The following is a 26,712-nucleotide window of genomic DNA, read 5'->3' as shown; positions in this document are numbered from 1 at the left end:
CTCCCTCCACTAAACCCACCTAATCTTCTCCTGGGACCCCTCCCCTGATGCCTTCAACACAGATGCGCTCCTAGGTTACATAGCCCATGCAGGCCAGATCGACGCCCTCCTCTTCTACGCTAGTGTCGTTCCACAGTCCACGCTAGCAACCAACTCCACGCTACTGCACGCTGCCTCCCGACGCCCTTAGGCTTTCGACCCCTCACCACCACTCACCCTTGTTGTGCTCCGTCTCTCGAAGCCCTCCGGTCTTTGAGCCCTCAATGTCGTGCTAATGCGCTCTGCCTCCCGACCCGCAGCTCAGGCCTTCTAGCCCTTATCGTTGCACGCCCCTACCACGCTCCATCTCTTGGAGCCCTTCGGCCTCTGAGTCCTCACTTTCATATTGATGTACTCTGCCTCTTGGAGCCCTTCGGCCTCCGAGTCCTCCATGTCGTGCGTCCCTATCGTGCTCCACCTCTCGATGCCCTCCGACCTCCGAGCCCTCACCATTGCACGTCCTTGCAACACTCCATCTCTCCGAGCCCTCGTTGTCACGCACCCCTACCGCACTCCGTCTCCTGGAGCCCTCCGACCTCCGAGCCCTCGCCGTCGCACACACCCTTGCAACACTTCATCCCCCGGAGCCCTCTGGCCTCCAAGTCCTTGCCACCCTATCAATCCGGCTCTCCATTCAATCCACTCCTGTGTGTTATAAAAGATGTCTATTCTCGCTTGCAAGCATCTCCAGCCGTCCCACCTTTCTCCTAGCTCTTCCAGCAATGAGGACAACTCACTTTTCTTCGGAGACTCCACAACTCGATCAATATCGAAGCTATATCTATACTGTATCTGTATTTGTATCATCACAGTATTATCTCTTGGACAATGCCAATCGATCCAGTGGATACACAACCCAACTGTGTAACTGCAATCAATCTATCGAATCTACGACCCAATTAAAGTATCATTATCATTTGGCAAGTTTTATGGATTCAAAGAATCGATATGAACGCAATTAAGTTGTCAGTAAAATTTACAATATAATCAAAAGAAAATTTTACAATAGTATAAGGCTCTCATTGTTTCCTCAACTGTCAATATCTTTGGGTGGAACCGTTTCCTGCTCTACTGCCTGCCCAATGCCATGAGTAACCACTGTCGGGAAAAAATATATATATGAACAAAGCAGCTGCTTCTTCTTCGAATAATTGATCGGAAGGCGAATTGTCTATCGAGGATTCATCCACAGTTATTCGAGAGATGAAGAATACGATTCCGGAAACCATCTAGAGAGTAGAACATGCTTCATCTTTACGATCAACCCAAACGCAGCATAGCAAGGGATGTGCATCATTGCCACCAAAAAATACCTGCATTTGCATCAAACACCACTTATAGATTTCTTATATGTTCTGTTCTACATTTCAACAGAGATATCAAAAATGAGATTGAGTCTAGGCTTAGACTGTTCCTAACACACTTGTTCGACCCAGTATGACTTGGGCGTAAACCCGCGAGCTACCGCCTCGTCTAGGCAAGCATTCTAGCCCTACTTCCGGTTGGACATTTCAAAAGTTTGGTATCCACAGATGCAAAGAGAAGGTAGATCAAGAAATGAAAAAAAAAAAAAAAAACAGCATACCATAGAGCTGCATAAGGGGAAGATAGATCAAGAAATGGGTATGGCCACCTGTAAGGCAAAAAATATACATAGTTCAAATGCTAAAATGGTTACAATTTTTTTTTTCTCAAAACATCATTTAGTAAATCTAACTGATAAAAGAAAATGTACCAGATATTGATACAGGCATGGATCACCCACTGGAAAAGAACATAGACTGCTGTCCACAGTAGGAAGTATGCAATCCGGAACCAGGGAAAACTCTGAATGAAGGTTTACATATCAAAGACTGTTAATCAATCACGGACCAAACTCTACCGTGACAGATCTCTTTAAACTAATTAAACCACAGAGAAAATGAAGGTACCAAGCTATTCAAGGCAGTGTCACCGAGGAGGAAGACTACATTCACTGAGTGCATACCAATCAGTACCTGCCATATCAAAGGAATTTCCATACATTGTATTACTGAAAGTTCCAACTCATCGCCAAGGAGAAAGATTGCCTAGGCTTTGGAGTTCAGAAAGAAAAGCCTTACGAAATTTAGACTATAATCTTTGATGGCGAGGAAAGGGAACAGAATGAACCAAAAGACGAAGTCAGTCAGCATCACTGCACCTGCACTAGTCTAGCAATGAGAGGAGGCAAATTAGTTAACCTGCAAGGGCAAATATTGGAAATAGCATCTTTCTAGTTCTTAGAAGTCATAAAGACAATGCCATTACCTGAAATATTATCTGAAACAAAGTCCCCCAACACCCAACTGTTCCATTCACAGGGGCTGCATATGTTCTAGCCTCTGCATCCAATCTCACTTTATCCTCACTATTTGCCTTGAGATGTTTGCACCCATAGGCAGACATCAATGAGCCAAGCTAACATATAAAGTTATATATATGTGAGAGCTTTGGCAAACATCATAAACAAAAGGGGACCAATAAATTTGCTACAATAGTTAGAGCCTATGAACGTACCAAAAAATAAATGGTAACCAGCATGAATGTCCACCTGTGAAACATGAACAGGAAGTAAATGAATCTTTCAGTTAATTAATACTCATCTTTGTGCATTAACCAAACATCTGTGCAAGAGTAATATTCCCAACAAAAGCTAAACAATATTTTGTGCAAGCATCTGATTTGCCTTACTGAGTGTAGTAATAGAAGATTCCGGCACCATCCACAATGGCATTGATGATAAGGAACGCCAGAAGTATGACAAAGGCGGTGAGGCGGAAGAGCAGCAACCACGCGGGATGTATCTCCGGCAGACAAGGCCGCCATAGCTCATCCTTGTTGCAGCGGAATCCTTCTCTGGTCTCTCCCTCTGTTCTTGAACCTTCAAATTTCCAGATCAAAATGGATGCTGCGAGCACGGAAGCCAGCACCCAAAGTGCGCACAGCAGCACTCTCCACTTCAACCAATAGTAAGCCTCTGTGGAATCAGAAAGCACCACCGGCTGCCAAGAACTCGATGAAGCCCCAGCTGAGAAATGCATGGAGAAAACGGAGGATCACAGACCGCTATGGGGGTCCTTTAATGTGCAACTTAAAACTCAGGAGGAGCAGGAAAGATGCTTAACTTTGGGATGGTGTTTTTCCATCCTCAACAAGCAAGCGAGTGATTAATTTTGTGACGTTTATTGAGACTTGCAAGAGAAGATAAAGTGCAGCGGGATACGGAGAATAAAAGCAGAGTTAATCGAGGTGCTTTCCCACTTTGGACGGAAACCGTAACAGTAAACCAAATCAGCGGTAGTTTGTGCGGTTGCGAAAACAAATCAGACGCTGATCTATTCTTCAATCTTTGTCGCTAGGGACCTTTGCTTTGCACACTCCAGTCGCTTTCGAATCTCTCCTTGTTCCTCGATCCAGGGGACGAGCAGAGAGTGTAAGCAGCAAGCACTGTGTATTGAAAAGATTATGAAATTTAATATTATTATAATTTCTTTTGCTTTAAAAATTAAAAAAGAATACTTCCGGTCAGTTCAAAAGGCCTGGATCGCTTTGATTTTACTGGGCCTGTAAATTTCCATGACGAGCAGAAAGGCGACTGGTGACTCTGCTCGACTCGCCAATCGAACTCAGCATTTAGAATTAACAATTTATTGCTGATGGATTACAGTGCACATTTGAGTTTTATTTATTTTCAGCTCATGCCTCCCAATGCGTTTTTGATTGCCCGGAGGGGCTGCCGTCCCAACGCTGTCGTCGTCCTCGGCGAGGAAAAAGCAACTGAAAAAGGAAAAGGAAAAAAAAAAAAAAAAAAAGAGAGAGAGCATCTGAAGTTACCAAAACAACCTCGCCTGGTAAAAGAGAGATACAGTCTAAATTCTTGAACATCGTAAAAGAAACAAAAGCAGACATTACAGATTACAGTCACCATCATTCAGAATCAGATTCTGACTCGGGAAAACCCTTCCACTCCTCGAATACTGAACCTTTTGTATGCTTCCGAATCCTGTTGTTATTCAACTCCCTTTCCAGGCCCACGTACAAGAACCAGCAGTTACTCTGAGATTTGTCACAGGGAATACACTTCATTTGGTTATTGTTGGAGGATGATTCTTGTTCGTGCGAGATCTTGATTGATGTATTAATTTGTTTTTTTTAAAGGAAATTTAGTTGTCAAATTTATACTGCCGTAGAAGTACAGAGGATGATTAATATAGTTTCTTTAGTATTTAATTTGCCAATAATAGCAAGCAGTGCCCCAGTGGCGCTGATATGAACCTTTGAAAAGCAGCATTGAAAGGGAATCGGCAACTACTCTTCCAACTTCCTGGGGCCGTGGAAAGCTACAGGCTGAAAACATCAAGATACAACACAGACTGAAAAACCGCAAATTTCTCGTCTTTTCTTGAAGATACATCGGTTAAACAGTCGGCTCGTGAATGCCAGCTCTGATTATCAATGGAGGAGCAATTTTCCACAGAAAATACAATGGTTGCCTTGATGGGAACAGAACATACTGGGCCTACTGGCCAATGTTTCTTTTGTTAACATCATACCCGTGAAAACCCCAAAAAAAGCAAACCAAACAATCAACGCTATCAGAGGACATACCGCACGAGGTATTCTTGGTTCTTTACCAAGCTAAACTTCTCCATTGTGTATACGGCGGATAGCCCCCTTGGTGGCGACAAAACGAACACAGACCATCTTACAATCACTATATCACTCTAGGTGTGGAACAAGGACTAGAGTTCGAATCCTAATATGGATGAATATTCTGAAAGTCGACCTTTAAATGTGCTTCAGATTTATCCGATGGATGAATTAGGAGAAGATCGTCTGGAGATTGTTCTGACTGAACTTCGTTTAGCATTGTAGAAGTCGAGGAAATGTATGAGTCCATTTTGGAAATCAATCGAGCATGTTCTGCATGTCAGTTGTAAGGTTTCTAAATCAGAAATTGTACACCATACATGAACCCCAAAAGATTCAAATAATTAGTAAATAAGATTTCACATTGATGTGCATAACAATTTAACAAAATGAAATAAATGATGAAAATTGTAAATCGAATTTGAATTCAGAGTCATCCTCATTGTTTTGTTGTTGCTGAAACAATCTAAAATATCATGAATGGTCAAGCTATCGGTTAACGAGTTTATTGATATATACGAGCTCCGAAGATCATCGGCGAAAGAAATAAGGAGACCGGAGATGCACTCAAAAAGAGAGTTTGACTGATCCAGAATGGATTACAAGGTCATTCCGATGTTCAAGTTAGGATTTGTTTGAGGTGGTAGGTAGAATGTAGATGATGATGAAGAAGAGTAGAATATGGTGGAGTTGAAGAAAATTCAAAATTCTTTGTCATTACCTTCATAAGTGTCTATATAGTTATCCGGAAAGCATCTCTACGTCGATTGGAATATCATCGTTGTGGGAGCCAATGAGAGGACTAGATCCAACAAGCATTGGCTACCTCTCCAATTATCCAGTGTCACGTATCAGTAGAGGGGTATCTAGGAGACCTGTTGCGCAAAGAAGGGACAACACCTCTCTAAAGCGGAAGAAGAGGAAGAGAGAAAGAAATTGCGCGGAGCAACAAGATAAGACGCACAAAAGGAGAGCAAACACGAAGAAGAGGAAGAAGAAGAAGAAGAAGAAGAGTTATCGTGGTTCAACGACGTGCCTACTCCACAAAACAGCCGAAGCTTTATTAGAATTCTCTCTACATGAGAGAATCATATTACATGATTCTTGTGATTGTTATTGTACAATAGGTTTACAATAATCTCTATAAATAGTGCATGAACCCCAAACTCGGTAAAATCATAACAGATTTCTGTTATGAAAAACTGCAATAGAATTCTGTTATAAAAAATCGTAACATAATTATGTTATATAAAATCATAATAAAATTCTATTATATATAAAATTGTAACAGAATTTTATTACGAAATATCTTGATAGATTTTTCTTCCATAATATCCCTCGCATTGGATTTCATTCAAATATGAGTCACCCGTTAACAAGACCAAATCCAGGTGTCCTGGAATATTCCCGGTCACTATTAACAAGCTTGTGTAGGGCGTAGACTTGTCTTGAGGATGAAAAAAGTGACATTGATGTGGAGTAACCTTGGGAATATTCAAAGTCAGGGTCCATGACTAAGATTAAGATAATGTCAATGATTGTAGTAGGAACCGAGAGGGAGTTTGTCGCTGAGACCAAAAGAGAGTCTATTGCTAAAACTAAGATAGAGTCTGCCACTGAGACCGAGAGGGAGTTTGTCACTGAAACTGAAAGGAAGTCTACTAAAAGCAAGATAGAGTCTGCTATCGAGACGGAGAAGGAGTCTATTGCTGAGACTGAGATAGAGTTTGTCACCGAGACCAAGAGGTCTGTTGCTGAGACTGAGATAGAGTCTGTCGCCGAGACTGAAATAGAGTCTGTTGTTGAGCAAGAGAGAGCATGTCATAGAAACTAAGAGGGAGTTTGTTGCATGAAACTGAGATATAGTTTGTCCCCAAGACTAAGAAGGAGTCTGTCGTCAAGACTGAGAGGGAGTTTGTCGTTAAGACTGAGAGGGAGTTTGCTACTGAGACCGAAAGGAAGGTTGTTGCTAAGACTAAGAGAGAGTCTGTTGCTGAGACTAAGATAAAGTCTATGTCAAGACTGAGAGTGAGTTTGTTGTTGAGACTGAAATAGAGTTTGTCGCATAGACTAAGATAAAGTTTGTCGTCGAGACTGAGAGGGAGTTTGTTGCTAAAATTGAGATAGAGTCTATCGTCGAGACTGAGAGAGAGTCTATCGCCGAGACTGAGAGGGAGTCTATTGCTAACTGAATGGGAGTCTATTGCTAAGACTGAGATAGTGTATGTTGTCGAGACTGAGAGAGTCTGTTGCTAAACTGAGATAGAATTTGTCACCAAGATTGAGAGAGAGTTTATTGCTGACACTGAGAGAGGAGTGTATTCAATCAAGAGATTTAATGACTTTTATTGACTTTTTTTAATGATAGACTTGTGTAGAGTTGATAAATTTTTATTAACTTTTATAAAATCTCACAGAGTTGTGAAAAGAATTATATGGAGTTCTATAAATTTTTTTGCAAGACTTTTACAAATATTTGTAAATTTTTTCATGAAAACTTGTGGATTTACTGAAAAGAAAAAAATTTAAGGTTCGTTATTGTTAATATGATGAACATCGCTCCACATTTGATTTGTTATTGTATCTTTCCATGCATTGGTATTTGCTCTTTGTTGTTCTTGAATAGCAAATAATTGATCAAAACAATCAACATCATGAACTTGTTCTGACAAGGATAATAAAACTTCATTATCTAGTTCAATTGGAAATTCATCAGAATAACACTAGAAGAAAATTATGTAATATGACATGAGCCAAAACAAGCTCAACTTGTGTTGTATATGAAAATGGAGAACTTGTTTTGAATGTTTTAAATCACGATTTAAATATTCCAAGTACACTTTCAAATGATGCTATTCAAGGAGACATGAACAACTCCTTTTTGTTTTTTGGGTGATGACACATTGAACTCATGATAACGCACACCTCAAAATAGAACTAAAAATTGACGCCGATTCCGATCCATTAAAAAATATTTACCTATCAAACTATGTTAGTGGAATCAAATGACCAAATATAAATAACGTATGCAATTTTGAAAAATTACAACTCTGAACCTATCGCTGAGACTAAATGGGAATTTGCTACTAAGACTGAGATATAATTAGTGGGTTGTCCTTAATTGGACTTAAATGGTGGGAATGAGTGTACTGAGTTTGTTCAATCAGGTCAAGTTCCATCTGAGCAGAGTTAACCTTCCTTTTGGAACAGTTTGATCCATCTTGACTTTAACCGACCGATTAGCACGACTCTTAACTTACAGGACACCAAGAGCCGGAGGAGCCCTGCATCAGTTATAAATTTAAAATTTTAAAATTCAGATTTTATAAGCTCAAAATCGGTCAATTCTGGATTCTGTATGATTCATTATAAAGATACCAAAACCATGAGTCTGAGGAACCTGCCACTAAACTACAAATGCATGATCTCTGTTAGGGTATCTGAATCATTTCTCCAAGTGCTGCCTTTATCACGAAAAGATAATGACGATCAGTATATCTATTTTAGTTTTAACAAATAACAATTGCACCGAAATGTTACTATGAGAACATAATGATCAATATGATCTATTTCACCACATAACAATCGCATCGAAATGTTAATATCAGGTTACAGCTATCCTTTTATATAGACAATATATAGTATTAATTTGACACAAATTAAATATAATCACGCTCACTGATCACATTTTTTTTTTTGCTGTGGTTCGGTGCGCAATGCCCTCACAGCGTTGCGTCTCGATCAAATTTAATCCTGCACTACAAACTTTCTTATTACTTTGTTTGACGATCTCGCTGGCTTCGCTGCAACTGCAACTGCAACTGCAACTGCTACTGCTTCTGCTGCTGCAAGCTAATCAGCTTGAAGTATGCCCCATCCTTCTTCTCGACCAGAGAGGAATGGCTCCCTTGCTCAATGATCTTGCCATCTTCCAGCACCGAGATCACATCCGCGTTGCGGATGGTGGAAAGCCGGTGCGCCACCATGATCGTGGTGCGGCTCTTCATTACTCTGTCCAGCGCGTGCTGGACCACGCGCTCTGACTCAACGTCGAGCGCGCTCGTAGCCTCGTCGAGCAGCAAGATGGCAGGATTCTTTATGATGGCTCGGGCGATCGCAATGCGCTGCCTCTGGCCACCGGACAGTTGGATTCCTCGCTCACCGACCTTGGTCGAGTAGCCATCTGGGAGGGCACTGATGAAGGCGTGGGCATTCGCGAGTTTCGAGGCCTCAACAATCTCTGCTTCAGTGGCGCCGTCCTTACCGTAGAGGATGTTCTCGCGGATCGTCGTCGCGAAGAGTACTGGTTCTTGTTGAACTAGTCCGATGTGCTTCCTGAGCTCTTTCAGCTTGAGTTTCTTTATATCTTTGCCTGCAAAAGAATATACAGGCCCTTCAACTTCGAACCTGACTGATGAGCTAGGAAAAGGAAGGAAATAGATAATTCAGATGAAAAGATTACCATCGATCAAAATTTTTCCTGCGGTTGCTTCGTAGAATCGCAGTATCAGAGCCAGCACCGTGCTCTTGCCTGATCCACTCATCCCGACCAGTGCCATGCTTTTGCCAGCCTTGACTCTCAGATCGAACCCCCGGAAGATTACGACATCTGGCCTTGAAGGATAACAGAATTGGACTCCCTTCATTTCGATGGCTCCTTCGACCTTTCCCACATCCTCTCCGACGTCTGATGGCACCTCGGTCTTTCTGTCCAGCAACTCAAAAACAGAAGCTACCATTTGATTCCCCCTGATGATGTCTGGGGCCAGAGCCAAAGTCTCTCCCATGGCTAATGCAGTCACTATGAGCACCATGAATGATTTCATCACCGACTTGAAGCTGGCAAGCCCTTTGCCCATCAGGACTGACCCATACCTGCGAAGTGAATACATAAGAATCAAGAACCACACAAGCTTTTGATCTTCTCTCTTTCTCTCTTTATGACAGCCACTTGAAGAATGAAGAATCATGTTCAAAGAACTGAAATCCACAAAAATCACCAGCGTTTGGTGAGGTGTTTTACCAACTTACCACAGAGCAAGCCCATAAGAGGCGAACAGGAAGAACTGTGAAACGCCGAAGAAGATGCCGGCAGCTTGCCCACGTCGGAAAGATCTTTTGGATGGCTCCTTTAACTCATTCAAATAGAGGTCAATAACTTTTTGTTCCGAGCAGAAGGCAGCCACCGTGCGAATATTGCTCACAGCCTCAGCGGCAAGCATGTTTGCTTTGAGGTAACTCTTGTTTAAATTTCCTCCATATCCCCTCATGAATAACTTCTGCAATAATCATGTGAAAGAGTAACAGTGATGAGCAAGACTACATATATATAACAAGGCATGTACAGACTGCCAAGTGAAGAAAGAGGTGTACCTCACTGATGTGCCCACTGACCATCAAAGGATAAGTGGCTAAAACCACTAGAGTCACACGCCAATTCAATATGAAGGCGATGATCAGTGAGGTCACTAACATTCCAACATTCTGCAAGAGGATTGTTGAACGATCCACAACTATGGTTCGCAGCAGAGTAGCATCTGTCTCGAGCCGAGATGACAACATAGCACTGGTATTGCTCACATCATCAAACCAACCAATCTCATTTCTTAGTATTGCTGCCAGACAGTTACAATGTGTGTTATTCACCAAAAGGCATATCAATGATAATACAAAACAAAAAATATATATATACTGGGCAAGAAATGTACCTCCAAACATTCGCTCTCTCACTCGAAGAGTTAGCCTTTCACCCATGATGCCAAAGTTGAGGTGCTCAATAACATGAAAAATGACAGTGACAACAGATCCACCACAAAACAACAGTGCAATCTTCTTAATCTCTCTCTGTGTGACCTCCCAGCCCATGTAGTAGGAAACCAGAGCTTGAGTAACTCCAAGTGCAAACAACGGCATTTGGGCACCAGCAACAAAAGCGCCTATAGTGCCAAACAATCCAAACATCCAATCAGGACTAACCATGGAATACATTTTTTTCATAGACACAGCCTTTGTTTTTGTTAGATCATTTCCTTCCGGGCCGTAACGGGTAACAGATTCTTTATCAGATCTGAAGCTAGTTCCAAAGCTTGTGTGTCCCCCAGATAGCTCTCTAGAATATTTTATACTAGATAGATTCAACAAGCTAAGTCAGTGTAGAACTATAGAAAAAGGAAATCAAACATGCATGATTAATGTTTACCTTAGAGGACGTCCCATAGTCGCGCCGTCGGCTAACAATGGTCGATGCTGAGAAGCTGACTCTTGGAGCTTGATAAGTGATGCATAGACACTGCTGGGTTCAACTATGAGCTGCTCATGAGTCCCAGTCTCCACGATCTTTCCACCCTGCACGACGGCAATGATGTCTGCATTCCTGATCGTGGAAAGCCTATGAGCCACAACTATGGTAGTTCGGCCTATCATGACCCTGTCAAGAGCCTCCTGCACACTCTTCTCAGATTCTGCATCGAGTGCACTTGTGGCCTCGTCGAGGAGAAGGATAGATGGGTTCTTCAGAATAGCTCTCGATATTGCAATTCTCTGCTTCTGCCCACCTGACAACTGGATCCCTCGCTCACCGACCTGGAACAGCAATTTATAAAGATGTAATCATACAATAATTTATCAAGAATTAGGGATATATCACCTGTGTATCATATCGTTCAGGTAGTTGGTTGATGAAATTAATGGCCTCTGAGAGCTTTGCAGCATGTGTTATCTCGTCGAGAGAAGCATCATCCTTTCCATACAGTATGTTCTCTCGGATGCTTGTTGCGAAAAGGGCAGGCTCCTGATTAACCAATCCAATTTGCTGCCTGAGCCACCTGAGATCTAAGTCCTTGATGTTATGCCCATCCAACAAGATCTCCCCAGAGAGGGGCTCATAGAACCGCTCGATCAATGAAATGACTGTGCTCTTTCCTGAACCACTCCCACCGACTAGTGCAACAATCTTCCCGGATGGTATGTCTAGATTAAATCCACTAAAGATGAGAACATCAGGACGTGATGGATAACTGAACTGAACATTCGCAAACTTGATGTGCCCGTTCACGCTGTGAAGCTTGCGCCCTGTCTTGGCACTCACTTTGTTGACTGTGTTTCTCTCGATCATCTCAAAAATGGAGTATGCTGCAGTCCTAGCTCTCAAAAATGTGGAAATATTGGGTGCTGCCAGGCCTAAAGATCTATCAAATTAAGAAATATGAAAAATATATAGTCCTATAAGCAACAACAAAGAATTAATTATCAATCTAGAGTTGGTGAAAAATTAAACTTACAGTCCGGCAATAACAACATTGAGCATGGTGGTGAAGGATTCTCCTCCATTTGTTATGTTCTTATGGACGACAATACTAGTGAACCACACTAGCAAAGCCCAGGAGAGCAAGAGAACGCAGTGCATGGAACCAAGGCCAAGTCCCTTAGCCAACCCACCCTTCCTCCCGTACTTGTAAGTATTGATCAACGCACTTCTATACAACTTAACAGCCTTCTCCTCCCCTACAAACGCCTGCACTGTTCGTACATTACCAATCACCTGCATGCATCATCAAACGCACTCAACTAATTAATTAAACAAAGCCTCGTGAACTTTTTCATTTGACAAGCTACGGCAATGAATGAACAGGAAAAAATTAATGGTACCTCCTCAGCTATTTCTCCAGCCTTGACATACGATTTTCTGACTCGAGCAATGAGACCGGTGGCAATGTATGCGTAGATTCCACCGGCAATGGCTATCAGTGGCACTATGGACAGTGTGACGAGACTGATCTGCCAGACGCTGGCAAAACCAATTGCGAAACCGGCGATGAATCTGCTGATATAGTGCATGAAGTTCCCAACCTGCTTTGCAGTTCATGCCATACTTCAATCAAAATCTAAAGCAAAAGGAATTGCACAATCCAACTTAATTGGTTTACTTTACAAGAAATAGGGTAGCTGAGAATAAGGCATCTCAGTAGCCACACTTGATTTATTTATCGATTTCCATAGTCTTTCTACTTTACGTCTTTACCCACGTTAAATTTTTTTTTTTTCATGACATGGTGATAATGAGGGATCTCACTACGTGATCACGATAAAGGTTAAAATCAAAGTGGTCAACGTGCGGATAGCATCAGCTGATCGAGCGAAACATGTCCTAATCGGGGAAGAAGATCTCGATCCGCTACCTCCTTCGACATGGGGAGAGATCAAACGATCGACGTTCAAAGGATTATTGGACGTCAGATGGAGGAGGAGACAAAGTATGTAAGCCAGGCCGAGCGACTACTCTGCTCGGTAGACAACAGAGCTTGATATGGGCAAAGTTCAACTTCAACCGAGCAGCTACCCCGCTTGGCCTAGCAACAGGTCCCAGCAGTGGCAGTGGCAGTGGCAGTGGCAGTGGCAGTGACAGAGGGGAACTTCGTTCGAGCAGACATGCACAGGAGTAGTGAGGTTCTGGCCGATCGAACAGGACACCAGAGCGGCGAATCACCGGCCGAGCGGCCAACTGCTCGGCCTAGCATTACACTCCAATATCCAACAACATCTTTTTGGGAGTTGTTGCCGCCGACACCAGGCATGGACAGCCAGAAGATCGTACGACGGAAGCTTCCACTGTCACTTCGGAGATATGCCCAATCCGTTAAGGTACTGTGTCAAGGACACTTTATTGACAAGTCTTTTCAAGAAACTTTGAGAAGCGTGCTCGCCTTGGAAAGCGTGCACACGTGCTACTAGAATTCTATATAAAGGGGGTCCAAGCATCGACGGAGGTATGTAATATTCACTATTTGCGCTATAGTTTTCTTATTGCTCCGCCTTATACTTCATTGTCGGTGACTGATTTGAACGTCGGAAGGTTAACATCAGAGACTCCTTCCCTGACTCGGTACTGGCATAGTTTATATTGTAAGCCCGAGTGGAACTTATAGACGGTCAGCAGAAACATCACATCCCGACTTCTATTCCTAGCTTCGACCTTCGGACAAGATTACTTTCAAATAAAAGTTCAAATAGAATTGGCATGCTAATATAAAATAATTGTTTTTTTTGTGATTTAAATTACTTTAAAAAGAAAAGGTTTGGTAGATCTGAGAAAAAGGAGACAAATAATAAATAGAATCATCGAGATCCTTGTGACAGTCTAGCCTGAGCATGGTTTAGGTCCATCAAAACTAAGTTGAGTCAGGTCAAACCTAATTTAAGTCGGAACCATTTTTTTAAAATTATTTATTATAAATATTATTATAATATTTAATAATAACAGGTTGGATTTGACCTGCGGGCCATACCAAATCCAATCTCGAGTTGCTCATAGATTGAGCGTAGTCCGTTTCTTATAAGATCGAGCTCTGCACAAATCTAAATTGGCAAGCCAATTAGACCACGGGACGATGGGTTGCATACTTGCATGATGGTGGGCAGTGGCGGTGGTAATTTAATGGGCGAGCAATAAATAATGCGTCCGAACGTCGCAGGAGGCTGGCTTGTTCCAGCGGGACCCACAAAATTAAAACCCTCACTCCCTTTTCTGTGATGCAATTTAATTCAAACTCCAACGCTCACCTCCTCACCCTCTCATTGTACCTTGCCATATAACCGGCCCGTGCCGACTCGGTCTGTCTCCGGTCGGACCGTTTTCGATCTCCGAGTCCATTTGACAAAGACCGGTTTCTGTGATATTAAAGGCTCTCGTTTATCAGTTGGATCATGAGCGTGGACATTAATGGAGAAGCACGCAGAGTGTTTCCTCTTGATTTAACAAGATCTGACAGAATTGTGTTGTAATTTTCTTCTATTATTATTGTTATTATTATCATCGTTTTTCTGGAGCTGAAAGGATGTTCCTGTATCTCAAGTTTCTGATATCGAGGAGCGAACTATAGCCTATAGGTGGAATATGGTTTGAATAGTTTCACAAAAAAAGATATTTTAATAATTACCAACATGAACAAAGGAAATGTCAAAAAAAACAAAAAACAGAGCATTTAATTCTACGAACGAGGGCATTGATGGGCATCCAACGCCACCTCCAACTTTCAACCACTCTCTTTTATTGGTTGTCTATTGATTGCGAGAAAGTAACTTAATTACGTGCGTACCTTCTCGGAGATGGCATCCTGCACGACGATGATGTCGCTGGTGATGGCGGCGATGACTTCGCCGGTGGACGCCTCCGTGTCGAACAGAGCAATGTCCTGCTCCAGCATGGACCGGAGATAAGCCAGCCTCATCTTCGCCGCCTGTCTCTCGCCGGTGTGCATCCAACACGCCACCTCTGCGTCGCCGGCCATTAGGCTACTGAAGACTAAACATTATATGGAAGCTTGAACTGAAGTAATTAATTAATTACCTGCCCATGAAGAGAACAAGATCGCAATGCCCAGATACACGAAGTCCAACGAGTACTGCATGCAGAGGAATTTAATTTAGTAGTTGATCATCAGAACGGAGAGAGTTGATAAACAGGCGGTTCGATCGTGTGGTTGTTTGAGCAGTTAATGACCATGGCGACGCGATGGGAGACGGAGGTGGGGAAGAGGACGGCGAGGCCGATGATGTTGATGAGTTTGCCGAAGAAGATGAAGAAGACGGGGACGGAGGCGCCGTGGACGCAGGCGCCGAGGGAGCCGAAGGCCATCAGCGCGTAGTCCCAGTTGTCAGCGAAGGAGAAGAGCTTCAGGAACGGCACATTCTTGGTCTCCTTAATGTTGTTGTTGCCGCCGCCGCCGCCGCCGCTGGCTTTGCCTTCTTCGTCCTCTTCTTCCCTGTGGACGTTCTCCATCTTGCAGACGTTAGATTAATTGCTTCGGCAGATACTGGTTTTCTCTTGAGAGAGCTGGAGGAGGAGGAGGAGGAGGAGGAAGAAGGAGGTGGTGGTGGTGCATTAAGGTAGCTAGCCATATAGACTTGAGATAGAGACATGGAATGGATAGGTTGGGTTGCCATTACATTTACTGCGCTTAAACAACCATGTTGACCCAAGTTTTGAAACAAAAAAATTGATATGCTAAATATTGTTGGAATTTCTAGATTAGATCAATTCAACTGACTCTCGAGTTTACTCAATCTGCTCAACAATAAATTGGTGACTGTTTGACATGAGAATTGTGTTGTGCCATTTTAAATTCTTGATATGTTTCTTTGGTTGTCAAGATACCGACTTAGAGGGCGTCATTCTAAAGAATTCCTTAATTAATCAGTTCAAACTGGAATTATACATTGTTTGTCACTCAGGTATCCATGATTCAAACCTCAGCTATAACGAATTTATAGAAATTTTTTCTCCAAATGAGGTACGCAACTAAAAGATGCTGAACTTCTCACTGCAATCGTTTCTCGATTTATCCAATTGGCCGATAGAAAATTTTCGTGGGACTCCCAAATTCAACGTTATCCAATCTGATTAATCAACTAAATTGGCTAAACAGAGGGTGTGTGCTCCTTTTCTTCCCATCTCTACTTCCTCGTTGGCTAATGAAGTTGTCCCCTGTTCGGGACATGCATGGCATGAGATAGCACAGAGATGCCTATGGACCAGTTATATATATAATTTATTCTGCGATCGATCGATCTCTATTTGTTGTTTTGATCGGTTTAATTTGCCAAAATCGCTGTTTTCTGTCTAGCGACAGGGACGCGAATCTCGAACGTCAAGAAATCGGCCGTGTCGGCAACACAGTTTGCATGAGTCGATTCACACGTCGAGGATGGCTGCGGTTTGTGATTGCGTCGTCAGTCACTTCGCCTTTGAGCCATCCATGTACTCATACATCAGAGTTCCAACGCAGTTTGTAGTGCACAGATTGAGGAGGCTGTGGAAATCTGGCTAGTTTGAATTTGAGATTAATAATGGCATTCTCAATTAAGCACCTCTGAACACGAGAATTCGGCTACAGAAATAATTATGAAAACAAATAAATGCCGAAGAGAAAACGGCAGTTGAGCAGCTGAAGGTTGGGAGGGTGGGAAACTCTTTCAGAGTCCTCGTGGCGTCATGTCAATGAAGAAATTAGACTGCAAGGGCAGCATTAATCAGGGCAGAGCTAGGGCTCCTTCGACAAAACTTTCAACGCAGTCACAAGCTGTTGTTGCCTTTTCTCCTAGCAGCAATTTTAACTTAAATTTCCTCTACAGAGCTATATATCATGTGATGGAGAGTTATTGCTGCTGAAATTGCTTTCAGATTCCGCCGCCTCAATTATCTGGCAAGGCCCGAGTCATGGGCGGCGCCGTCCCCGGGAGTGCAAGCTTCTTTCTGCCTTTCGTAATTTCACTTTGTTGGTTGTTCTTCAGAGGAGATAATGGAAGACACCACCAACAAGCTAGGCATGGAGATACCTCCTGGAACAAAAGAAGATTCGTGACTAAAGTGGTGATAAAAAAAATGGGACGGACCGTGTCTAGTCACACATAAGTTTTTTTTTTTACTGATTATCAAAATAAATCAGAAATTATTCACGTTGAACAAAAGATCTGGAATATAAAAAGACGAATTATGTTTTTCCAATTTACCCCTCTGTTAAAGCAGCAGACTTTTTCAGCCCTTAATCACTCCTACGTGCAAATACGTTTTTTTACTATTCTCTTTCTTATGAAATTAAATTAAAAAATTTATTTCTCTTGCTTTTTACATGTATACAACAACCATAATTTAATTAGATTAACACCGTACACCGACTTGAAATAAATGATGAATATATGATAGTTTATCTGTATTAGATAGTGTTCGGCTTTCAAAAAATACATTGCATGTGATAGTGTCCGTCATGTACTTAACGACTGTGCTTTTGATAGAACTTCCTTTTATTGATGTGGAGCCGTCGAGTGGGGACCATTAATGTGGCACTTTCAGAAAAAAATTTTAAATTACACTAACACTGTTTAAAAATTAATACCATAACTTAAACATCAATATCGCCCTGACATTGATTTTTAAAATATAAAAGAAGGGTATATTTGGACTTGGCACACTTAAGAAACTTGTAATACTTGGAATTAGTCTAATCAAAACTCTCTCGATATTAATGAATTTTGATTGAAATATATTAATGAACTTAAGATATTTAGATTTCTTGAAAGTTGGTATGTAATGAAAGAGAATAATACATCAAAAATATTTATGATATCCATGCTGGGTTCTGATATCACTAAAAAAAATCATTTCAAATGAAGGAAATTTTCGTTGCTATTCGGTCGTTATATGTTCATAGCTACAAAATAACAACAGAACAATGAGTCTTAAAAAATTACGTTGTAAACCGTCATTTTTTTACGGAATATGATACCTAGGAATTTGCGATAGGAGTTCATTTTCGACGGAGAAAATAACTACGGAATCGAAAATCCGAAACTTCATTTCAATCGTCAGTATACTAATGACGGAACAGATAGTTCCGTCATTAACCAGCAACGGAATCATTTTTTACGTCGCTATATTAACAACGGATTTTATGAACATAGACAAAAAAAACATGATTTTGTCATTGATTATCATAATTAATTACTATGTGATATCACTAATTTTACGATGGATTAGTGCATCTGTCATTTAATACTGACGGAATGATTTTTTCCATCAGCATTTACTGATGGAATGATATTTTCCATAGTAGTTATTGTAACAAATCATTATTCTGTATTAATATTTAACGTTTGAATTATGGACTATCATTAAATACCATTACATACCAACGGAAGTCATTACTCCGTCGCTAAATATGTAAAAAAAAAAAAAAAAATTAAATTTGGAAATTACCCTATTTATATTTTCCATATCAAAATAAATCATTACAGACAATTACTATACAAACACAATCTATTTACAATACATATACAAATTAATCCAATACACAATCACAGCCTATACAAACAATCACAGCCATACAAATATTACAATCGATACACAAACAAATTAATTCTATAAACAATGTCCATAATCCACAATATATTATCGAAACATCCACAATAAAAATATGCAAAATCCAATAGATATAAAAAAAATCTGAATACCATGATAGAAATTCAAAGTATCCAAATTCACAATAAAATATTCATACCATATACAAATCCACTACAAAAGACATCCAAATTATAATCATGTGAGAGTAAGATCCTCTGGACCGCTTTTTGTAATTTAGGGGATGGTCCCTTTACATATATTGGTGGGGATGAATGGTCCCCAACTATTTTATAAGTGGGGGCTATCCATCCCACCAATGAATGTAAAGGGACCATCCTCTAGTGATATCAAATTATACAGAAAGTAAAATACGATAAATTATTATTGGAATAAAAATATAATATATGTATAACTAATTTTACATATAAAAAAAAGGTATCTGGATCATATTTTGAATATTTGATGTTGTTGATAATGATGAATATACCTAATGCGACGATAGAGGGAAGTTTATCTGGTACGAGGTCAATTGTCAAGGTGGAGGCCAAAGTCAAGACAGTCAACGCCCGGATGTCAAAGGGCCGAACAAAGGACAATTACAATAGTCGGTCGGGCAGCTAGGTCTCGACCGGGAGGAGACGGGTCCAAGCTAACTCTCGCTCAGACTCGGGATGATACGCAAGGCAGTCGACGCTCGATACAAAGTGGCAGGACGTCGTATAGGACTAGGCTCGGGATGATACGCAAGGCAGCCAATGCTCGATACAAAGTGGCAAGATGTCATATAGGACTAGACTCGGAATGATACGCAAGGCAGTCGACGCTCGAAACAAAGTGTAGGACGTCGTATAAGACTCATCCAAGGACGGAGTGGAGTCCCAGTTGAGCGACTGCCCCACTTGGCCAAACAACGAGATCACTGTAGTATCTCTCAACATCCTTTTGAGAGATAGTATCGCTGACACGAGGCATGGTAGACAGGCGGATCATACGGTCGAATCTTCTATTGTCGCGTTAGGGATATGCATGCCTTGTTAGGGTATGGTGTTAGGGGTACTTTCCTCACAATGCCCTTTCATAGGACACCTAGGAGAGCATGCCCATGCCTCAAGAAGCGTTCATGACGCCCACCGGGGCTCTATATAAAGGGGAGTCTTTCACCGGAGGAGGTACGCGTTACTATTGAATTTCACTATTGTTATTGTTGCTCTGCTTCTCCACATTTAATGATGACTGACTTGAGCGTTGGAGGACCAACGCAGGGGATCACTTTCCTAGCCTGACACTGACGCCGTTTGTTTTGCAGAGCGGAGCGAAGTCCACATCCGGTCAGTGAAGCCGCCACCTCCCAGCTTTCTAGCTTCACGATTTCAGACAGGATCATTTTGGTGTCGTATGTGGCAACACAACCTGCATCCGAACGGGAAGATGGAAGACTTGGACGCTTCATGAAGGTGACGTTGATGCAAGAGGAGCTCGACATACTGATACAAACCCGAGTAACGAAGATAGTAGAGCAACAACAACAGCAGGCGCTGGCCGAGCGCTAACAATCGATGGTCGAGCGCCAACAGGCATTGGTCGAGCGCCAACAGGCTCTGGCCAAACGCCAAACGCAGGAGCCTGCAACCTCAGCTATTGGTCGACCGGCTGAGCAGTGTAACCAAGCGGATCGAGGATCTGCTCGAGGTAATAGCAAGAAACTGGCTGGCATATATGGGGGCGTGCCTAATGAGCATATTCCCTTCCACCGAGCATTGTTCCGGACCCCATCGGAGGAAAGGGACCGAGCGAACAGGAACCGGGGGTCTTCCTCAGATGACGCGCTCATTCGGGACGCAAGGAAAGGGAAGACACCTAAAGAGGATGATTCACCCGAGCGGGTCAATCGACAGTTTTCAGAGGGATTCTGAGCAACCCTCTGCCAAAACATTATACTCCGCTGACGATCGGAGAGTACAACGGAACTACCAACTCAGACGACCACTTGGCCAAATTCGACAAATGCGGCCACACTTCATCAGTACACTGATGAAGTTAAATGTCAAGTCTTCCTCGGTACTCTCGCCGGATCGGCACAACGCTGGTTCAAAAGATTATCAGAAGGGTCGATCCACACCTTCAAGGACTTCCGGGCGACGTTCCTTCACCACTTCGTAAGCAGCAGCCGCCGCCACCAAAAGACGAGCGTTAACTTGTTCTCGCTCAAACAAGGGCCTAGAGAGGCCTTGAGGGCTTATATCCAATGCTTCAATCAGGTGGCAATGAATATCCCGGCGGTCTCCTCGGACGTGCTGGTGAATGCCTTCACCCAAGGGCTCACCAAAGGAGAGTTCTTCCGATCGCTCATTCGGAAGCCGCCGAGGGACTTCAGCCACCTACAAAAGAAGGCTAACATGTACATCAACGTAGAAGAAGCCCAGGCAGTAAGGAAAAAGGAGACACCCACCGAGCCCACTAGAGTATATGAGCGGCAGCATTCAAGAAGTCATCAACCCCCTAAGGGGTCGTGGTCGGGAGGATCCCCACCGCACCACGAGCCCAGAGCATATGTCGTTCAGCATGTGGCAGTCGCTCGCCCAAAGACTACAAAATGCATAATGAGAACGCTGATGTTCTGCTCGTTCCACCAGTCGGCAATGCACAACACCAAGGATTGCTACGACCTGGAAGCTAGCAGGCCGGTCCCGCAGGGATACTGTCGCCAATCCCCCTCTCTCGATCAGCGATATAGGCGCCAATCAACTGGTCGAAGGGAAGAAGGAAGGACAGCCGAGCCACGTCACTACCAGCCCCAGTAAAGAAATAATCAAAGTCCCACACGAGCCTTTGTCGAGCGGAATAAACATTCGTCTCGAGAAGAAGAGAACAAGAGCAACGCCACTCTAGGAAAAATATGAATGATCGCCGGAGGGCTGACCGGTGGTGATTCCTGTTGGAACCCCAAGGTTGTTTTGGTGTGATCAACAAGTTAAGTTAGGTCCTATTTGTTTCTAACCTTGTGTCTAAGTGTGCAGGAGTTTAGGAACACAGGTAGTCAAGCGGAAGACGCAGCTAGCGAGAAGGACGGCAGTCTGAGGGACGAGGTGCCGCGGAAGAATACCCCGGTGGACGAGAAGGAAGTGTGTGGTGGTTCCGAGGGACGAAAGCCGGAGCGGAAGATTGCTCGGGAAGCAAAAGATGCATCTAGCGAGAAGGACAGCACACGGTGCGCCCGAGGGACGAAGACTACGGATGAGTACGCCGGCGGACGAGAAGGAAACACGCAGCGATTCCGAGGGACGAGAAGCTGGAGGGAAGCCTGCTCGAGAAGACCGGAAGTTGGGTTCGGGTGAGCCCTATTCCGGATGGCAAAGATCACCCAAGTAAGCGGATCCGGAGCGAAATACCCTGACCGAGGCGGGATTGAAGCAAAGCAGAGGTCCCGGATGAAAAAGTCAACTAGAGTTGACTTTTGGGGTCCAGGGCGCCCGGAGTTGACCGGGGTGCCCGGAACCCTTCCGGACTCCCGGACCTGAGTTTTTGACCTGATCGAGTTTTGACTCGATCTGAACGTTGGGGAATAAAATTTATCCCCCTCAGGGCGCTCGGAACCCTTCCAGGCACTCCGACCAAGGCTATAAATATAGCCTTGGTCCAGAAGCTTTGAATAAACTCAGTAATTAGCATTCCAAACACTTGTGCGCTCACTGTTCTAGTTTAGCTTCTGTTTTTGTGCTTTCACCGGTGTAAGAGGCTTATTCGCCCGAAGGAGATTTTAGTGCGATCACTTTCCTTGGATTAATAACCTCCCCGGTTGTAACCAAGTCAAACACGGTGCCTCGTTTCTTTCTTGTATTTCTGCTTAGCTAATTTTATACAAGTGTTAGTTTAAGAGTTCGAGAAGGGTTGCTTTTATTTTTTTTACAGGGTTATTCAACCCCCCTTCTAGCCGACCCAACGGTCCTACAAGTGGTATCAGAGCCAAGGCGCTTCAGGAGGACTAACCGCCGAACGAAGCAACGAGATGGCCGGACCAAGCATTCACCCGCTGAAATTCGAAGGGGATTTTGCCACTTGAAAAAAACATATGCAGGTATTTCTTACAACAGATATTGAATTATTTTTAACAATGAAACTTGGCTTTCAAGCTCCAGAGGACAAGGAAATAGATAAATGGACAAAAAAGGAGCAGGCCGACTTCGTAGTGAACAGCAAAGCAGAGTACCATCTGCTTAGCATTCTTCCGCCTCAAGAAGTCAACAGGATCGATAAATACAACTCTGCAAAGGAACTTTGGGAGAAGTTCCTCGAGCTGCACGAAGGAACGCCCGAAGTCAAGATCGCCAGAAGAGATCTGCTTCGCAATCAGCTCACCAGCCTGCGACTTGGGGAAGACGAGTTAGTCGCGCATCTGTACTCGAGAATAAAAGAAATTATCATCGGACTTTCGAATCTCGGAGAAAAGGTAAGTAACCGAGATTCGCTCAGGTACGCTTTAAATTCCTTTCCTAGAAATACCAAATGGACATCATTAGTAGATGCATTTTACATTTCTAAAGATTTAGAAAAGATTTCATTAGAAGAATTCTTTTCAACATTTGAAGTGCATGAGTCAAGATGTGCAGGAATGAAGGAGCCTAAAACCAACGTCGCCCTCAAAACCTCGAGAGACGAACCAGAATCAGAATTCTCTCTCGATGACGAGGAAATGGTAATGATGGTAAGAAGATTCAAGAAACTTTGTAAATCCAGATCTACTAACCATCCGCAGGGAAAGAGGAGAAGAACGGTCCGCTGCTACCACTGCGACGAAGAAGGGCACGTCAAGGACAACTGCCCCAAGCTGAAAAACAAGGACAAGGAGAAGGGTAAGAAGCCTATCCAAAAGCGAAAGGCCCTAAAGGCGACGTGGACGATACATCGTCCGAATCGGAAGTCGAAGCTTTTTCCGGACTCGCACTGATGGCGAGTCATCAAGACGACGACTGTTATTCAAGCTCTTCCGAAATGAGCATCGAGAGCATCGATGAAGGGGGAGACACGTCGGAAGAAAGCAGCAGCTCAAGGGGAGAAACGGACAACGAGATCGACAAGGTAAGTCAGGTATGATCTCTTCCTCCCGATAAAATGTTTAAGTTCGTTAAACTTTTAACAAAAGATTGCTGCAAATTAGAAAGTAAAAATAAAAATTTAAAAGTAATTCTAGCTAAGTCTTGTCCCTTAGAAGAATTAGATAAATTAAAACTAGCAAATGAAAAATTGAAACTTGAAAATGATGATTTGAAAATTCAAGTAGATAACTTGAGAAACCATGCATGTTCATCTAAAACCAATGTTAGAAGATTTAATAATTTAAATTGGTACTTTAAATATCACCCTGGACAAATTAGGAACATTTCAAGAAAATATGTTCCTAAAAACTTTTTAGTTAATCCAGTAGGTTGGAACCTATATTGGGTTCCTAAATCATGCTTAAACTAAATTTTAAAATTAAAATTAGCACTTTAAGTGAGAAAATTAAACAAAGAATTTCTTTATGAGGCTTTGTCAAGGAAGTGGTTGTTGCTCCAATAACCAAGAAGGCCTAGTGCCTCGCCACGACTTGGAAGCCAAAATATTGAAATAAATGTTTAATTACTAATGAAGCATTAATACAAGAATTAATTAGTGCTTTAAAAAGGGTTATTCAAAACATTTTATTTCAATTTAGAAATTTACTTACTTAGAAATTTTTAATTGACTAAGTCATGTGTTTTAAAAATGTGCTTAAAAATTTTCAAAAATCATTCTTTCTTAAGTTAAAAGATTTTCTGAAATTAGAAATTTATGCTCAAATTACTTAGAAATTGTTTTTCCTAAGTCAGAATTTTTTAAAACTTTACTTAGAAATTTTTTTAAGTTAGAAATATTTCTCAAAATAATTCTTGCAAAAACTTAAAATTGTTTTTATGAATTTCTTTTAAATATTTTTTCAAATTTACTAAATCTTTAACCCTTAGATTGTTTTTCTTGGAACCCTATTTTTTTGTGATCAAAGGGGGAGAAGGGAAAGTATAAGTCTAGGGGGAGGTAGATAGATTTAATTTTTTTTATCTTTTCTATCTATTTGCACTTAAATTACAAATTAAGTTAATTTACTTAATGTTATTTAAATGTCTATTTTAACCCTAGCTTAACTTGGGTTGATCACACCAAAAATGGGGAGATTGTTGGAACCCCAAGGTTGTTTTGGTGTGATCAACAAGTTAAGTTAGGTCCTGTTTGTTTCCAACCTTGTGTCTAAGTGTGCAGGAGCTTAGGAACACAGGTAGTCGAGCGGAAGACGCAGCTAGCGAGAAGGACGACAGTCCGAGGGACGAGATGCTGCGGAAGAGTACCCCGGTGGACGAGAAGGAAGCGTGCGGTGGTTCCGAGGGACGAAAGTCGGAGCGGAAGATTGCTCGGGGATCAAGAGACGCAGCTAGTGAGAAGGACGGCATGCGGTGCGCCCGAGGGACGAAGACTACGGATGAGTACGCCGGCGGACGAGAAGGAAACACACAGCGATTTCGAGGGACGAGAAGCTGGAGGGAAGCCTGCTCGAGAAGACCGGAAGTTGGGTTCGGGTGAGCCCTATTCCGGATGACAGAGATCATCCAAGTAAGCGGATCCGGAGCGGAAGACCCGAACCGAGGCGGGACTGAAGCGAAGCAGAGGTCCCGGACGAAAAAGTCAACTAGAGTTAACTTTTGGGGTCTAGGGCGCCCGGAGTTGACCGGGGCTCCCGGAACCCTTCCGGGCGCCCGGACCTGAGTTTTTGACCGAATCAAGCTTTGACTCGATCTGAACGTTGGGGGATAAAATTTATCCCCCTCAGGGCGCTCGGAACCCTTCCAGGCGCCCCGACCAAGGTTATAAATATAGCCTTGGTCCAGAAGCTTTGAATAAACTCAGTAATTAACATTCCAAACACTTGTGCGCTCACTGTTCTAGTTTAGCTTCTGTTTTTGTGCTTTCACCGGTGTAAAAGGCTTCTCTGTCCGAAGGAGTTTTTAGTGCGATCACTTTCCTTGGATTAACAACCTCCTCGGTTGTAACCAAGTCAAACACGGTGCCTCATTTCTTTCTTGTATTTCTGCTTAGCTAATTTTATACAAGTGTTAGTTTAAGAATTCGAGAATGGTTGCTTTTGTTTTTTTTACAGGGCTATTCAACCCCCCCTTCTAGTTGGCCCAACGGTCCTACAATTCCAACCCAGCGAAGAAGTTGCACGCTAGACGACTTAAAATCCATGCTGTTGGTTGTAGCAAGGAGCGGGCCAAAGGACCTGAGATCAGTTTCAGTTTGAGAGATTTAGAGAGAGTCGAGATCCCTCACGATGACATGCTGATCATCCGAGCGTTAATTGCTAATTATACTATTCACCGAACCTTCGTTGATACAGGGAGCTCAGTGAACATCATATTAAAGAAGACGTTCGATCAGCTGCAATGGACCGGAGCAAGCTATTGTCCATGACAACCTCGTTCTATGGCTTCACAGGCAACGAAGTGTTGTCGCTCGGCCAAGCAAAGTTAGTCGTCTCACTCGGGGAGGAGCCTCTAAAGTGGGCAAGGACCACCAACTTCATTGTGGTCGATACACCGTCGGCCTACAATGTTATATTGGGTAGACTAGCCCTCAACGAGTTCCGAATGGTCGTATCCACATATTACCAGAAGATCAAGTTTTCAGTGGATGACAAGGTGGGCGAAGTCAAAGGCGACTAGTTGGTCGCTCGACGATATTGTTGGGATCGTTCGTACTCGGCTAGAGAGGGGGGGTGTGAATAACCGCCCCAAATCGCTCGTTTCTTCCTACAATTCGTTAGCGCAGCGGAAAAATAAACTAGAAACGAAAGGAAGAATATCAAACCTTAACACAGCGATGTACGAGGTTCGGAGATGATGCTCCTACTCCTCGGCGTGTCCGTAAGGTGGACGAACCCAATCAATCCGTCGGTGGATGAGTCCCCGGAAAACCGGCTAATAAAAACTCCTTCTGGGTGGAGAAACCTCGCCACACTTGTTTGCAACAGCAAACAGGAGTACAAGTACAAAGAATAAGCAAGAAATACAATAAGAATACACAAGCACTCTACCAATCTT

General features: G+C 42.8%; 2 protein-coding genes across 2 annotated transcripts; both read right to left on the bottom strand.

Annotated features, from left to right (window-relative positions):
* Positions 1-969: 969 nt before the first annotated feature.
* On the bottom strand, positions 970-3,482 carry LOC122024427. Its single transcript, XM_042583051.1, has 8 exons — positions 2,752-3,482; positions 2,578-2,611; positions 2,329-2,478; positions 2,142-2,231; positions 1,971-2,036; positions 1,775-1,866; positions 1,625-1,672; positions 970-1,352 (listed from the first exon to the last, which is right to left on the bottom strand). Exons 1-8 carry the CDS (start codon positions 3,099-3,101, stop codon positions 1,232-1,234), a joined length of 951 nt encoding a protein of 316 aa, XP_042438985.1. The 5' UTR covers positions 3,102-3,482; the 3' UTR covers positions 970-1,231.
* Positions 3,483-8,246: 4,764 nt separating this feature from the next.
* LOC122023823 (ABC transporter B family member 2-like) lies at positions 8,247-15,582 on the bottom strand. Its single transcript, XM_042582191.1, has 12 exons — positions 15,209-15,582; positions 15,056-15,110; positions 14,805-14,980; positions 12,358-12,558; positions 11,991-12,250; positions 11,357-11,897; positions 10,910-11,292; positions 10,419-10,834; positions 10,084-10,325; positions 9,742-9,989; positions 9,173-9,585; positions 8,247-9,082 (listed from the first exon to the last, which is right to left on the bottom strand). Exons 1-12 carry the CDS (start codon positions 15,485-15,487, stop codon positions 8,541-8,543), a joined length of 3,756 nt encoding a protein of 1,251 aa, XP_042438125.1. The 5' UTR covers positions 15,488-15,582; the 3' UTR covers positions 8,247-8,540.
* Between the last annotated feature and the right edge of the window lie 11,130 nt (positions 15,583-26,712).

Source organism: Zingiber officinale, chromosome 9B (genome assembly GCF_018446385.1).
Source record: "Zingiber officinale cultivar Zhangliang chromosome 9B, Zo_v1.1, whole genome shotgun sequence".
Taxonomy (NCBI): Eukaryota; Viridiplantae; Streptophyta; class Magnoliopsida; order Zingiberales; family Zingiberaceae; genus Zingiber; species Zingiber officinale.
This window is presented reverse-complemented; position numbering and strand designations above follow the sequence as displayed.

Bases quoted from the DNA above. Each gene is read 5' to 3' on its own strand.
- LOC122023823 (XM_042582191.1), bottom strand. From the start codon at position 15,487: ATGGAGAACGTCCACAGGGAAGAAGAGGACGAAGAAGGCAAAGCCAGC. The intron at 12,251-12,357 runs GTACCATTAATT...TGATGCATGCAG, and splicing joins CTGGAGAAATAGCTGAGGAG to GTGATTGGTAATGTACGAAC. The intron at 9,990-10,083 runs GTACACCTCTTT...TGATTATTGCAG, and splicing joins TCAGTGGGCACATCAGTGAG to AAGTTATTCATGAGGGGATA.
- LOC122024427 (XM_042583051.1), bottom strand. From the start codon at position 3,101: ATGCATTTCTCAGCTGGGGCTTCATCGAGTTCTTGGCAGCCGGTGGTG. The intron at 2,037-2,141 runs GTAAGGCTTTTC...TTGATATGGCAG, and splicing joins AAGATTATAGTCTAAATTTC to GTACTGATTGGTATGCACTC. The intron at 1,673-1,774 runs GTACATTTTCTT...TTTGCCTTACAG, and splicing joins CATGCCTGTATCAATATCTG to GTGGCCATACCCATTTCTTG.